The sequence below is a fragment of the Hippoglossus hippoglossus genome, chromosome 13, assembly GCF_009819705.1.
Source record: "Hippoglossus hippoglossus isolate fHipHip1 chromosome 13, fHipHip1.pri, whole genome shotgun sequence".
NCBI classification, from domain to species: Eukaryota; Metazoa; Chordata; class Actinopteri; order Pleuronectiformes; family Pleuronectidae; genus Hippoglossus; species Hippoglossus hippoglossus.
This window is the reverse complement of record NC_047163.1, coordinates 20926222-20943140: the sequence shown is the minus strand read 5'-3', so window position 1 is coordinate 20943140 and position 16919 is coordinate 20926222. Positions and strand designations below refer to the sequence as shown.

Genomic DNA, 16919 nt, shown 5'->3' with positions numbered 1-16919 from the left:
CAGCTGTTAAAAGCTGTCGACCCACCTAAAAGATTCCATTAGTCTGGCCTACAGTGGCAGGTTTTAGTGTCCCGTAACAGAGTGCTCTGGAAAACGTAAACGTTTGTGTGGAATTTATTGGTCATTTTAAAGTATGGCTCCCCCTGATAGTGGCACCATTATTGATGTAATTGCCAGACCTGAAACAAGAATCGTCAAGTACTGAGGCTTTTGAGCACAATTGAGAAAAGGGTTTTTAGATGTAGATGTTTGAAGACATGTTTTCTTTTGGTTGTCATGGCAGGTAAGGATCAGTCGAAGACAACGATATATTGACATAAATGTGTTTATTTGACAATTTTTATGACAAAATTCTCAAAGACAGCAGCATTTGCCATTTTAATTACATGTCCAAGGTAAAAACTTTACAAAAATAAATAGCTTAAAATGGAAGCTGTAATAATAAAATAGTATGGTCCTTCACTGAAGGGATATAAGGCCTAATACTTCATCTGTTTTATAATATACTGTAAATTATCAACAGGAATGAAGAAATCAAATATACATACCAGAGTCTGAAAACAACTGTGAGGGTTTGCATAGGATGCATTAACAAAAGTCTGAAAAATAATAAAATCAATGTTACTTTTCATATACACGATAAGATAGTATGCTAATAACTTAGTAATAACACCTCCAAATAATATAATAGTTTCATTGAAAACTGATTGTACCACTGTTCCTGTGCATTATATTACTGCATTATAATGCACCTAGGTAAAGGCAAACTGTAGGACAGGGGGGATATCTCCGTGGTGGCTGTTTTGATGTGGACTATAACTATAAGTCCAACGTCTTGTCAGATTGAGTGTCAATCAATGGTTTCCCTATAGTTAAACATTGCTGAGTTTCTGAATAAAAACATGGGGTTTCTATCACATCACATTTTGGTATGTATGCAGAAAAGATAAGGAATCAAACTGGAGCGCATTCTCTCAAGCCTTGAATCACAAGGCCTGAATCATATGGACAAACCCCAACAATAGGTTAATGGCTTGATTAAAGCTTCATAGAGGATTGAGTGCTTTAGAGGACAAGAGGAGGTATATTTACACTGTGCTGGTGTTTGACAGAAGGTTTCATGCCATTGCTCTAGCTCCACTTTAAATGACACCTAACTCACCAAGACTTGAACAAACTGCATATTTTACCAAACCTTATAGTCATAAAGTTAATTTCTGTTTAAAGCAGGACTACAAACTCCTCATTCTCCAGGATACACACACACACACACAGACACACACACACACACACACACACACACACAGCACCTTCATCTAGCATATATACATCACATGAGGTAGATTTCCATTGTTTCAAATCTCAATAGTGGTTTTCAAATGTAAAACAGCAAAAAATAAAATAAAAACAGGCATATGCCCTTGGTGGGACTAGATGCAACCAGTTAGTAACATGAACAAATTATGAGACAATGGGCCCTTGGGCACAGGCCTTCAAAAGGCCCCCCACTCCTCTGACGTAGGACCCAGACCTGTCAGAATCTCAGAAACACAAAAAAATGACCCAGAGATGTTGTTTGTCATGTTGTATCTCTTTGTTGTCATTTGTGTCCTTTTATAGTCATTTTTTGTCTCTTTGTAGGGTTTTTGATTTTTATTCTCTTTGCGTCTCTTCATAGTCATTTTGCATCTCCTCTTATTCTGTCTTTTGTGGTTGTTTTGTGTATCTTCATGGTATTTTGTGTCTCTTTGAAGTTACTGTGCCCAAAATGTCCAGTAATCCAGCCATGGTTGGTAAGTGCAGTTGGACCAAAATAGGAAAGTTCATTGTTTTCATAAGCACTCCTGGTTGAGACATTCTCCAGAGACTGGCTCTGGGATTTTGTTTGGGTCACACTTCTCTGGCTCAGTAATCTTCCCAGTATAGTCTGTGCAGAAGACACTGCGGCGGCGCTCCCCCTGGCCACAAGTTCGCGAACAGGTGGACCAAGGTCCCAATTGCCAGATGGGACATGGCAGATCCCCGCACGGCCGGATGTCTACAGGTTTCAGGTCTTTGTCACACTGGGTGGAGAAGAAGCCTGCATTGTCTCGGCACTCAACGTTCCTCCTGGACCATCCGGAGCCGCAGCTCTTGGAGCACTCAGACCACTCCCCCAGCGCCCATTCAGGCACACCGAAGGGATGGATCATATGCAATGATTGTGACGAACCCTTCTTCTCCTTGGATTTATTGAAGGTCACATCTCTGGGGATGAAGAAGGTATACTTGACCTTAGGTGGGTTTGCGTCCCCTGCAGTGGCTAGGATTTGGATGGTGATAGCCTCCTTTAGTTGCCTGAAGCTTTGGATCCTCTCCAGCGTGGTGGAGGAGCCACTGTACTTCAGCACAGCACCCAGCACAGGAATGTCCTGCTCCACAGTGGAAACGGAAAAGTTACCATTGAGGATGTAGCCACCACTCTCTCTCCTTATAGCCAGGTAGTTCCCATCATGTTTGATCCCTCTGTTGCTCCGCTGTTTGATGTCGATATTAGTGGCACCAATGGGAATTGTGACAATGTCACTGTATCCATAGCTGGTAGAGAAACGAAAGAACTGGATTAAGATCATGTATAAACTTTGTTTTGCATTAAGAGGCGTGAACATTTGAAAAAAGTAGTTTTTACAATTTTTTCCCAAGAGAATAGAAAATACAACTCCTGATAAGCAAGTGAGGGTTGACAATACTACAATCTCTGATCGGATTGAAGATTAAATGATCTTTCTTTTCACCACAGTCTTTTTTTACTCTGCAGCTAAAATGTACAGAAATGCATCTATGTATTTCATTGAACTAGCGCAGTGCCTGTTCTAAACCTGCCTTTCAGGAATGTGCTGTTTGTTTGGACGAGCTACTTCAGAATTATTCCTCGTCATCAGTGACTCCTCCTCAAACAGTTCTGCAATATACTGTCACCTTTTACTGTTTGTGTGCTGGACCTTGTATTCAGAGCTTTTTATAAACGGTCTATGGTGCAGAGTGAAGTTGTTAAAATTTGTGTTCATCCGACCCGGTTTATCTGCAAAAAGATTTGATCTTTTATCGAAACGATCTAGCAGCAATTGTGAACAACGGTTTGACCCAGCTGCGACCACTGCTTTGGTTTACCGAGGATGTAGAAGAAGACATGTTCAACTCAGTTCACAGACAGAAGGCACACAAAATTATTAACAATACACATTCCAAGTGTAAATGGCTCGTGAGATATGCGTTCCACAAACAAGAAAACAGACGGGCGTTAATGGAATTAGATTTGAACTTAAATGTAACTACATACACTTTACACTCGGAACACTTCTTACGTTGCTTTGCTGTAGGAGCTTGTGATCTTCCTACAGGTGAGCCCACTTCCTCCACACACTCCACACTTATCCACTCTCTTGTTGGATCCAATCACCTGGTCGCAGCCTGCCTTCACACACTGGCCTTGGACACACACCGACGTGGTGTCAGGACCACAGGTCGTGCCATCGATCACCTGTATTGACACAACAGGTGTTGATATGGCTCTCAAGCAGATAAACAGTTGAATACGACTTCAGTTGAATTTGACCATGACATGCAGCTGAAAGCTCTAAATGAAGACTGTTTACAAGGTCAAGAGGAACTTCCACACTGAAGTGGCAATTGCATTTAAAAGAGTAACAGATGTTCTTCGCGAGGCATCTTTACAAAGACTGTGACTGTGTTCTGATTATCCAAATATAAGGTGAACATCTCTTTCAGATTGAATTTGAAGAAATACTTTGACTGGGAGCGTCTGGTCAAAATTGGGATATGTTTGCTGTAGTATGAACATGATGCATAAGCAAATTTTGCAAATGAGCTGAGATGTTGAGTGCATATACTAATGTACCTTGGATTCAAACACCTTAAATTCACTGCTGCCTCTGGCCCGGCAGAACAGCTTGCATCTATCTCTGGGAGAAACTCCAGCATACTTTGGTATCCACTGTTTCATGTTTCCATTGTAGTCCAGGTAATGGAGGCTGTTGTACTTCTCACACTGCTCCTCTCTGAAACTCTTCCCTGTTGGTAAAAGACAGATACAACAGATGTCAGACCATTTTTTTGTAACCCCGAACAAAAAATTCCCTAAACAGAGTTATATTGACTAATCTTTACCTCTACAATAGCACAACAATCAAATAAGTTAATAACTTCAAAATATAGTTAATATGAGTGAAAATTTGATAATAAATCAAATTTTCTTTATTGACTTCTTCCCAATTCTTCCACATCAGGGATCGTGATGATTGCTCATAGATCATGACGGTAGATCGCAAATCAGAGATCGTGATGGTGGATCATTGATTGTGATCATGGTGCCGGCTGATTATAGAGGTGGATCGTAATCGTGGTAGCAGCTTGATTGCTTGATATACAAAATGCCTTCTCACATATTCTACCATTACTGGCAATAAATCCTCTTTTTCAATTGACATTGCTGCTCCCTTCACCTCGATCAGACAGTTTCTTCTGTTTGAATACTTTGATACTGCATTGACAAACCTTTCCATTATGTTAAAGACTGTTTCTTCTAATCGATGTCCTAAATATTTAAATTTTGCTGATGTGTTCAGTTACACGCGGCATCTATGGCATTTCTGTCCGTCCTGGGAGAGGGATCCCTCACATGTGGCTCTCTCTGAGGTTTCTACGTTTAGTTTTTTCCCTGAATGTTAATTTTTGGTAGTTTTTCCTTACTATTGTTTGTTTGGTTATATATTTTTGTTTGTGAAACAGTGCACATCTTGGACATCTAATACAAATTTCAGAAGGGCGCTCTAATAATAAAGTGAAATCATACCGTATCTTGTAAAAGTATTTTATATAGTAAATGTCATGAAAATGCCCATATATTTTCAAAAAAGTACATAGAACTTCTAAGTTTATATCAAAATAACAGCTCACAGCAGCCTCAAGAACTAGATGATGAAAACTGTTGATTCTCACCCTCGTTGTTGTCACAGGGCTGCGTGTTGCAGGACTGATACTGGACCCTCTGTCCCTCGCAGTACTTCCCTCCGTTCTGAGGCACGGGGTCAGCACACTCCCTGTAGGAGAACTCCACTCCACCTCCGCATGTTCTGGAGCACTGCTGCCAAGGTCCCCACAAGCTCCAGCCCCCGTCCACTACCACCTGTGGTAAAACACGAGCAAGAAAAGAGAGGGAAAAAAAAGAGCTGTCAGAGTATTTGGTTAGAGCTCAGTGCCAAAGGCAATCTCAGCGGCGCAGTCCAAACCACAGTCTGGGCTTCTGGGTTTGAGGCCGCACAGTGAGTTGGCGTGCCACAACTCCAGTCCAAATCTGTGTTGAAGTTCGGCACGTGCCTGCTGTCTGCCTCTACCCACGTTCCTGCCACTTGCGTCACTCACCACTACTGGAACCTGCCATGCTGCAGCATTTAACTGAATGTGTGTTGCTAAATTGTGGGTGTCCTCTGCAGCCGTTAAATGAGTTTGGACCAGCTAAGATCCCAGTTCATAAACAGATGTTTGATTATATAACACAGAGACGATTAAGGCAATTGAGCTAAAATGAACCATTAAGATGTAAAAGTGTTTTTTAAAGGAAAAAGCTTTGTGACACAGCTGGATTCAAACTCCCTAAATTCCAACCATTCTGTAGTGTGAACTTTTAGCCTGAACTTTTCATTCATGTATTTCTATTTCAAATGCACACAGCTGCACGTTGAAAAGGTGTCTAGTATCACTAACTAAAAGAGCGAACGTACCCAACAGAGTTTTCTATTAATTCATTTTAAGTAAGTGCTTTTCCAATTGTTGTTGAGTGATTTATTAAAAAGCTAAATGAAGTCCTGAATCAGACAGATGTCTATTCTGGAACTTTCATTCATCTCACACAAACGTCAGCAGGGGAATTTTGTCCAGTTTTTATTGTATTGGGGAAGTAAACATTTTCATTTTTCCTGGCACTTAAGGACTGTACTGGCATGAAAGCTGAGCTTGAAAGTTGAGTCATGAACTGAGAAATGGCAGTTGACAAAACAATCACACGTCAAGTTCCCTTTCAAACATACTCATACCACAACTTCTTCAGCTGCTGCTTTAGAGGCCAAGAGCGACCAAGGGAGTCAAATCTTTTGCAATTCCAGGTTAAACCACATATTGACATGTATGAACAGCTAACTGACAGTTAATTTGAGAAAATAATCTGTGTGTTAGCACTGACGAACAGAACATGTAACTCTATCAGGCTTACCATATTTGAACTCGGATGTGGGGGACTCTGAATGGTTGTTTCACGACTACACATTTTATTGCTCCATTTCTGAGTGAATGAACTGTGCATTTCAATGGAGTGACTCATGCAAACCTATGAGCAATTCCCAGCAGAGAGCAAGTGGGAGCTAAAAAGCACAATGTCAGCATGCAACATGCAACAAGGTGTAAATGAGGTCCACACAGGACCACATGTGCTGATATCACGTTACATGCTCTTAAGGTTAATGTGGTCAGAAGTATACAAAAGTTTCCAACAGCTGACAGCCACTCTTAGATGGCAGCGTGAGGTCTGCTGATGCATTCTTAGCGCTCTCTCAGGTTGGTCTTAAAACATTTGTCAGGTGCCCATGTGAACACTCAAGCAGTTTCTGGTTGATGCAGTCGTTCCTCCTGTTCATACAGGCTACTAAAACATTGCCTCAGTGTTTAGAGTCAACACTCTTGTAAAAATACAGAACAAAGTATATTTTCACAAGAGTCAACACTCTTGTAAAAATACAGAACAAAGTGTATTTTCCATAGTTACTGCCCTTTCAGTACAGAATTACCTCACTCCGCCATGCTCCAACATGGAAACACTGTCAGGAGAAACACAAAGAGGGATTTTATACTAAAGAAGAATGTGACTATGGAAAAAAACAAGGGCCCTCTCATTCATTTGAAAGGAGCCACAGCATGTATGGGTGCCAGTGCAGGGGGCAAACACAGAGCAGGCTCTGACGAGAAAAAGTTTGCTGCAATCGCAATTCAGCGAAGTTGTTTTGCGTAGATCAAACACACGCAAATGATTACTTTAGAAAATGAATGACAGAACTTTATACAGTTCGAAAATCTTGTCTTTGTTGCTTCATTGTTTAAACACCTACTCTATTATTGTAACTGGTCCTAAAAGATTATATCTTGTGATCTCAGGTACCTGAGCATGCCCCCATCAACACAGCCCATAAGATCAAGATAAGATCAGATAGATGCATCGCTGACCTTTCAAAGAGCTTTACAGTAGTTTTTGCCATTCACCCGTTCACACACACATTCATACAGCGAATCTATGGGCAGACATTTTTGGGGTTCAGTATTTTGCCCAAGGACACCTAGGAATGTGGAATGAGGAAGACAGCGATCAAACCGCAGATAAGATAGGACTGTTGTTGATAATGGTTTGTGTGTAAGAACGATTACTCAAAATAGACGGATTACCACAGAACTTGGTGCCAAGACGCGCTGTCGGTCAGGGATGAAACCCATCAACTTTTGGCGTAGATCTGGATCAGGGGGTGGATCCAGGATCTTTATTTTCACAATAATCATCCATAGTTTTCAGTGAAATTTGGTGCAGCTTGATTGAATTTAAGGGGACTGTGGAGTTACGTGCTCTATTGCATGTCATCCGTTTTTATTGAAAACTGTTGTCTGCTATTGCTCAAAATGTGGCTGATGAAAGCTGTGACAGTTAATGAGGTCATGGTCTGTGGTTTTAAAGCAGTGTGAAAGAACCCGCTGAAGGGAACTGCAACATTGCCACACAGTCATTCACACCCAGTCACTTAACAGTGTCCATATGAAAATATTTAACTGTATGGGGGGTAAAACATGGAAACGTACATTTTTCTTAACAGTGGCCATTGTGTCCACATTTAACAATTAAACGATAACTGGGAATGCGACAAGATAGTCTCATGGTAGCACAAGAAGTGAAGGATCATCACCTCTACACACAACCAATTTTGTTAATATTAACTAACACTAGCCCCAATAAGCTCCTGGTCAGCATCCTAAGCTGTAGCAGCACAAGTACTGATAGTATGAGTTGAGCGAAGAAACATTTTAGAAAGAACAAATTCAACTTCTGATTTGTAGGAAAGCGAGCATGGTATTTTGTTTCTTTCCAGTGTTGCATAATCACAGTTTCAGGCCACTTGATGGAAAACATTTGTTATTCGTGATTAAAGAAGCATTCTTACCAGTGGCTGCATCACCTCATGGGTGGACATGCATGCGCCGTGGAGACAGGTCCCATTGAGGCCACAGGCGGAGCCGTCGGCCCAGGGCAAGCTGCCGTTCTTGGTGGAGCACTGCGCCGTCCCGTCCTCTTGACACCAAAGCTGGCTGCACACGTCACTGTCTGAGGTGTTGGGGCAGTGGATGAACTCCTCTCCAAAGATCTGCTGGCACTGTTGGTCCAGGCTGTACTTGGTGCCTGGAAGCTGACTTGGTAATGGCATGGCACTCTCTGGGACGTCCAGCAGGCAGTCCCCTGTGGTCACAACACAATACAACAGTGTATGAGACTGATTACTTTGTGGTTTATGGAGATCATGGAGCTGACAATGGTAAATGTGTTGCTCTTTCTGTGTGGCATGACAACAGTTGGGAAATATTCTTGGCAAGTTATGCCATGACAATAAAAAAGGAGTAATTTCAATTTAACTAATGAAGTGCACTTTTATGGACGGCCTGCTGCTCTCCGAGTGAAACTGGACATTTGACAGCTTTTTCTAAATCTGAATTTATTCACCGTTCCCGTAATGGTTCTTCATAACATTCAATAAGCTTTTGCGTGGAGCTGTCGATGACCTCCACAGTTCGGAATGAGCATTCTTAGCCACATGAGTTTTTGTCTGAGACATTTTCCAACTGATAAAGAGCATATTTTGCTGACACCAGCTGTTGCTTTTGGCTGGGGAGGTGGAGAACAGGAAGAAGTCCATAGTATGACTCAGTTGGAAAGAAGGTTCACTGATAGGTCTAACAAGGATACAAACACTACGAGATGCACAGCACGAGGCAGGGGAGAGGGAGCAACAGCGGGGGCGAAGGGAAGGAAACAAAGAGAGAGGGGGGGAGAAGAGGAGGATGTGGAAAGAGATAAACTATCCCTATAAATCATAACCCATAATTTGGAGGGAGTGACATGTTTAAGCAGGAAAGCCATAGTTAACGCATGAGAGGAAGAACAGTATTGTTTAATCCTCTCTGAATCACCTATAATAACAGTGCCTCAGTGCCATGGCAGATGCCAACGTTGGCAAGGAGTCTTTATAGGGCGGAGCAGTTCCCGATTTTCGCATGTCATTTTTCTTTAACATGCTGGGGTGGCAACATGAAACATTTCCTACCATGTCCGTTGTCAAAGAACTCAGTGATGTAGAGGGCACTGCAGGGAGACCAGGGTGTGGTCTTGTTGAGGCTGACAAACAGTGGAGCCATCAGGTAATGTCCTCCCAGATCTCCGAACAGCCTCTCACAGGTCTTGGAGTCGTCGTGGGGCATACTCAACACATGACCTGCAGCAGGAGAGGTAGCAATAACAAGAATGGGACAATTGTAGGGGCACAGGCAGTTAAAAGTGAGGCTGTCAATGATTGAAAATTACTTTAAAGCTTTGCAAATTGTTATATATAAATTAAATACACCAGCCCGCACGTTTGATGATAGATGTGATCTTACCAAGCTCATGTGCAGCTGTGAAGGCAGCCTGCAGGCCGTTGTCCTCAATAACGGAGCAGCTTCTCTTGGGGTCGCACATAGTCCCGACATCAGCCACACCCAGCGTGTCGCAGCTCTTATGTCCGCAGATGTCCTGTTACATGGAGAAGATATTGAAACCTTTTTTGTTTGGAAATGTATAATACATATTTGATTTTTTAGATATATTATATATGCCTATTAATTTATTAAATTTGTTCTATTTTTTTTTCTTTCTCTTAATTTGTATTTTTCTATGAAATTGCTCTTATCACTGTACTGGCCTGTTCATCTCGTCCAAACACTATTTATTTTTCATCGTTTACTTACATATGTCAAATAAAACTCAAATAATTCCCTAAAAAATTTACATTTTGCATTATAGATAATGTGTTATACTGTATTATTTAATTATTCATTACATCTCATTATCTTGTCAAAAAATATATAAAACACAATGAGGCAGAGACTGAAACATGGCTGGCTGTGTGCCTCTTTTTTTGTGGTATATGCAATAACTGAGTGATTTGTCACTGCTAGTTATGACTATTTTAAGATATTGTCATCCTTCCACAGAAGAATACCATTTTCCAAAATCATGTCTTGGAAGCAAGTTTGTTGTTCAGTGGTATGTTGCTACTGTTCAACCAAAATATGACACGTGAAATGAATATGTCAATATGTTACAGTGCAACATGCTGTACAGGCTGCGTTTTAGGGTTTTATACAAATACATATACATTGAAACAGTTTTATAACACACTGTAAAGCGTTATCTGCTGCTGGAACAGGACTGACACACTATTAATACGTCGCACATCAGCAGTCAATTAGAATTGGCATATGCCAGGGAAACATGAAATACAACCCACCGTTAATTGTTAACTGCTATAAGTAGAATAACATTCCAGTAATCAGCAGTGTCATACCACTCAGACTCTGCATATGTCGCTAGAACAAGAGCTGCACACACCTGCCACTTTTGGATCTCAGCACTGCTGCCAAACAGCTTCAATGTCAGAAAAACCACTAAAATAAAAAACAAATGCAAACTTGAAGTGGATCCAGTCTAACTACTTCAGTTAAATCAATTCAGGTTAATGTCTCGTCCTGTATGGTCAGTGTAGTGTTGACTTAAATTATTCCATTAACCTGTGATCAAACCATGTGTAACAGTATCTCAGTGCAGAAAGGACTTTATCCAATGTTTAATACAAAGCCAATATTGCCTTCATGCTGTTCAATGGAAACATCGTGGTCATCTGCTTAGAAACAGCTGGAAAAGTGGACTGTCAAAGAGCTAAAGACATTATTCTGTCATATAATAAATATAGTAACTGTTTGGGCTAAGGGACTGTTATATTAATCACGTAGGATGACGAACCTTCACCATCTATTTACTGTGTCCAGTTTTGGCCATTTTTAACAGCACAAATCAAAAACATGTTGCTCAGTGTTTCCATCATAAAACAAAGCAAATAAATATCGGCAGCATGCAGCTGTCCAGAGCTGTGATGTGGGATAATGAACTGTGGGGTATATTAGAAACCTTTCCCCGTTTGAGAACATGCCTGGCTGTGGAGGACGGAGACGGACGCGTCCAGGGCTTCGCCTCAGGCCCCCGAAAGACCACAAGGCAAAGCCCTCTGTGATTCAAAACACATCTGGACTCAGGGCTTCAGTTGAACGTAACCCACCAGGAGTTTGTACACCATGTTCCACAACAGCATCTGTCACTCATGTTTGCAGACACACAACATAGATGTATTATATGGGTCAAAGCATAAGCTGTAGTATGCATTTACACATTGTGTAGACAGACATACACACACACTTGTAGTTTAAGGTCACAAAAACCCATGAGAAAATGTTTTCCACTACCTGGATCAGAGGGTAGACTGTGAGTTTCACAGCAGACAGTATGAGCAGCAGCCCCGTCTTGTGACTCTACCGCATATGTTTTCAACCCCAACCTGGCCGCACACTCAAGCCTTGACCATTTAAAGTGGCTTCATTGTGTCCGGGCTGAGTTGTGGGAGCACTAAAGTTAGCTCATCCACGAGGATCCTTCCGTCCTCTGCATTTCAAAGCAGATCTCCGCGGAAATGGAAAAACAAACACAAACCAGGCTTGTGTGAATGATGGTTTCCCCCGACCGAACGCTGTCCCAACAAATCCAACACAAGACTGCAAAAGCCCATATGTTCTATTCATCATTTCTCCTGGTCCAGGGATAGACTTGGATACTAACGTCATTCAGAAGGCACATAAACATCGAGCCGCACCCGGTACATTTACCTACAAATCCTAATAACAGAGAAGTTACTCGCCTAATGTCTGCTAATACCTTGTCAACATGCACAAACCAGATGAAAGACGGCGGCCAAATAAAGCAGAACAAAGTGATCACAAGTCAAACTCAAGAAATTATGACGTATTTCCTGTTGAAACTTCCATTAAGCCATTTGTTTGGACTCTGTTTACATTCCCCCTGCTTGGAAACATTTACAGCTATTCCATCTCTGTCGTCAATTTTCAGCATCCTTAGTTAATCCAAAGGCAAATATAAAGGCTTTTCTTTACCCTATCTTTTTTCATCTGCTTTTTTCTCACTCATGTTCCAGGGTTGCTTTAAGAGCAACAACCGGTCCAAAGCAAGGGGCTCATTTTTATCTGGGACCCCCCACAATATAAACATCTGCCCATCTTAATGCACCTGTGTTACTGTATAAACCTCTGGTTTCAAGAAACTGGTGTGTGGTCGATTGTGGTGCTTCTGAAACCACAGTATGTACCGCAGCTGGCCTGAGACTTCATGACTCATCTTTGCTGGGTTATTGCTTTCTGAATGGAGAACAAAGCATGCCAGACTAGCATGGGTGAGTGGACTTTCCATTCTAATAATACAGTGTAAAACACTCACAACATTGTATGCATTGTTTCATGCACTTAATAGTCTGAACCATGCTCTGCAGAGAAGCCAGACTATCATGAGCTATCAAAGTCACTGTCTTTAAACCTGATGCCACACAGTGAATTATTTTTAAATTATAAATATTTATGCCATTTGGGTGAATAACTCCAAAAACAGCTTCTGAGTTTGACAGTAAACTAAATTGACTGTTGCATCAGACAAAGAGAAATATTAACGTAAATTTGGAATGGGCTTTTGCCTTTGTTCAAGGATGCTATCTTTGGTTTGACGTGAATGTCCTTTGTGATTCTTCTCCTGTCATTTTCCTGGTCAACTACCTTTGACCCATTCTCAGTAAAATGCTGTGATCGTTTTTGATCTAGTATTCAGAATCAGCTGATGTTGTCAGTTTTCCTGCGTTTATTCAGTCGCTTGTCCACGGTTCCTGCTGTTTCACTTGTGTAGTTTAAATGACAACTAAGCACCGCAGCCACAGACGAAGACTGAATGATGAAAGTGCTTGAAAAAAGCCAGTTGGGTGATCTATCTTTTGTGCTGAAACTCTTACATTACGTATTTACACCTTTATATGCAGATGATGCTAGGTTTTATTTCTGAGGTTTTAAAAATATTCTGCAGCCGAATGAGGAAGCTAGACCAGGTCTGTGCTTGTCCCTCACCTCTCTGGTGAACAGCATGGCAGTGTCATAGTGCTCTGGGTGCCTATGGCTTGGTGGATTGAAGAGTTGCTGCCAGGAGCAAAAATTCCTCAGGGCCACACCTCCGTTGCTGGAGACCTCCGGGCCGACCTCCTCATCCTCCACTATCAACATCTTCACCACCACGATGTTCACTGAGTTCTTTATGCTGGGATGCTTGTACAGCTGGGCTGCCATGGACATCAGGGTCAGAATGTAGTGCTATGGAGGAGGAGAGAAAGGACAGGACAATTATTTAATTCAACTTCCATGCACAATGACCTTCAGATAAAAGCCAAATGGTTAACGATCAGGCAGTTCAGGTATTTTTGCATTTATACTATACTTGTGTAGACTAAAACCTAACCAAATATTAAAGTTATATTTTACGAAACATTTAAAATTAGTCATTAAAGAACTATGCCCAAGATATATGCTGAAAGGGACTTATCAAATTTAAATAAACCATGTAAGTGCTCTCTGTTGGAGAAACTCAATGATGGTGACAATGCGTCTAAATTATTCAAAGCGTACCATTGTGCTGCAATTTCTTGGGCGCCAAAGATTTACAGTAATCTGCCATGAACTATAAGGCAATATGGCCAGTGTATCACGTCTTATAAGAAATTTGGCTGAGATGCATGTATAGAGCTCTTTTATTTTGGAAAAACACTTACTTAACCTATGCTAGCCAACATAGAACACAATTATTAAACTAAACACAGATAACCCAGTAATTAGGGGGGGGGGGGGGGAATTACACTTTAATACAACAACAGCTGATTCATATATTAGTCAAGGACCAAGAGCACAAGTAAGATTGTCTTCTGAAATAAATAACTAATGTGGGGGGATTTCTGTGTCTCTTAAAATGGAAATGCTACTCAAAGGCCATGTCATTGGTCCTTAAAGCATGGACTTGTGCCTTATGTCTCTGCTGTTGCTGAGAAGAGGAGTTTTCTGCCTGATCTGTCAGTTGCCTGTCTTTCTGACCCCTACATTTTACGAGTACGAGAGTTAACAACATGAGGGGAGCTAAAAACAGAGTCAGCAGTTTGGTGGTATTTTACGCTTGTTACGCTAACAACTTCTAATGCTAAGAATGAACTCCACACAGTGAGGCATACAGCTTATTGGCTAAACAAATCAGATCGTTGCATGAAAACATTTCAAAAAGACCAAAACACGCTCGCTTATATTCTATCGTTCATCTTGAAACAGTTTCAGAAAAACTGGAAGTATATTTTACACAAACTTTTCTTCTGAGTCACTTTGTAGCTTCCACATAATTCTGCAACGCTCATAAATCCCAATGAATGTGGAGGGAAATGTGCCATGCATTGTTTTGTACAGTCTTCCACCAGCCTTGCTGAAATCACTATTTCTCAGGTTGGATGATATTCTACAATGACAAGATTTTCGTAGAGCAATGGGTTCTGGTAATTTCCTGGGGCCTGTAAATCTCTAAAACCACCCCTGCTCATAGAAAATCATTGTCACATGAATGAAAATCAAAACAGGCCTGTCTGATTTATGAAAAGCCAACATAAGCCATATCTTTCAGCCTAACTTTTGTCCACTTGACCCTGGTGCCTGGTTGCCTGGGACTTACTGTGTTGTGAGGCTGTGTTTGGCAGCTGAGGAGCTTTTTAAGTACAAACAGACAACAATTTGGCTGCTGCAGATGTTGGCAAGATCACGGAGTGTCCTACTTTTTGTTTAAATAAATAAATGCCTTTGGTTTAGCACTGATTGGAACCAGGACTGATATTAGTTATGGGGGATGATTTCACAGGATCTTTCATATAAAGACTCAATCCATTAAATTCTGATGCATTTAAATATTGGAAGTTTTATATTACAGGCAGCAGAAATGGTCCATTTAACGAATTTATAGAATTAGGTAAAGACAGAGTAGAACAGATGTTGTAAACCTTGTGAATCTTCCCTGGATGATGCTGAAGATATGCTGCCAAATCATGACCAAGTCCTGAGGAATGTAGTGCAGCATTGCTTGCATTTCTGTTGCCTGACTTCTTTCTCAGCCTGTAGAAAACAGGGAGCCCACCGATTTCCTCCCAAGCCCCCTTATTGCCTGAACGTATTTATGAAGCAGCACATGAAAAACAAATCACTGCCACTATATTTTCTAGGCTACGAAACCTGACAGACGAGATGTGGAAAGAAAGAAAAAAAAAAGAGAGTGACGTCTGCAGGAGTCTGTTTATGGGACAGTCTAAATTACCAAGTTAAAATAGGGTTTGTTTAGATTTATATCAACTGTGTGTGCAGGAAAGAATTAGTTCATCGTGTCTGACCTTTGTTTCATCTCCATAGAAGTGGGTCATGGTTGAGTCAGCTACCACCAGGGTGTCTATGAACCGTGGCTCGGAAACAAAGCGTCTCTTGCGAGGTTCCCTCCGTGCGTCACTGTCCCCGTGCGTAAAACTTTCCCCGTCGCGCTTCTCCGCTCGGCTGTCCTCCGCCGCGCGATCAAACCGCAGGGAAGCACCGTGGCCTTTGGCGAATGTCCTCCTCCTGATGACATGCAGCTGCTCGGTCGAGTCTGGCCCTCGGCCGCCGATAAGTTTGGGCTCAATTAAATACTCTTTCCCCTCTGTGATGAAGGAGCCGAAGATGCCGGAGCACAAACTAACAGCCACCACCGAGTTTTGATCGTGACCCACGTCCCCGGAGTAAAAGCAGCCCCTCAGGTGCCCTTCACTGCCCTCTGTCTGGCTCGTGAACATCTGGAGGTCTGGGTGCAGCGCAGGTTTGGCACCTGAAGCGCTGCGTAAAGCGCCAGCATCTCTGGCCCTGATTCGCTGTATGGTGAAGGAAGGAGCGATAAAGCTGGTGTCTGGTACAAGATTTAGAGTCAAGTCCTTGCCAAAGGCTCTGAGGACAAATCTCGGCTGATCCTCGCTTCTTTTCCAAAAGCGACCGCTCGTTCTTGCGTTTATCCGAACAGGTACAACATCCTCTGATTCAAATGGAGTGGAGAGTGCCGCGTTCATTACGCACATGGATAAAAACAGTAAACGCACAGTGTAACACATCTTCTACAGATAAATAGCTTTTAGAAGTGGTATAAAAATTAAAGAACTGATTACAATGTATGTCCTTTATCTCTGGGAGGTGGCGCACCTTCTCCAATCGAGACAGTATTTTATCAAAGTCAGAGCTGTCTCCAGATGAAAAGTGATTTCCCAGCGCTGAGAAGTCAGTCTCAGTCAAAGTATGTCTGCTGTTTAATGTCAGTCTGAGTCGTCCTGTCTGATTCCCAAAGCCAGTGAGTCTTGTTGCACCGCTCAGCAGCACCGCTGCAGTTTGCACACATCGGTGGTATTTATACTTTCTGTTCTTCCTTCGACATGGGGGGGGTTATTTTTGATATCCTGGAAAATCTCCTCCCACTCGCACTTCAGGAGAAACTCGCGGACAAAACGGATCCAATGAGAATAGGTCGACACTCCCCCCTTCCGAAACAGCCTAACAACCGCGCTCCTATTATTAACCCAGCAGGCTGTGCATAGCTGGAAGTCCGCTAC

General features: G+C 41.9%; 1 protein-coding gene across 1 annotated transcript; it reads right to left on the bottom strand.

The window, feature by feature from the left end:
• Positions 1-914: 914 nt before the first annotated feature.
• Positions 915-16698, bottom strand: LOC117773005 (A disintegrin and metalloproteinase with thrombospondin motifs 8-like). Its single transcript, XM_034604671.1, has 9 exons — positions 15687-16698; positions 13351-13590; positions 9739-9871; positions 9408-9575; positions 8253-8545; positions 4999-5185; positions 3899-4071; positions 3345-3520; positions 915-2577 (listed from the first exon to the last, which is right to left on the bottom strand). The coding sequence occupies exons 1-9, from the start codon at positions 16425-16427 to the stop codon at positions 1833-1835; spliced, it is 2856 nt and encodes a 951-aa protein (XP_034460562.1). The 5' UTR covers positions 16428-16698; the 3' UTR covers positions 915-1832.
• Positions 16699-16919: the final 221 nt, after the last annotated feature.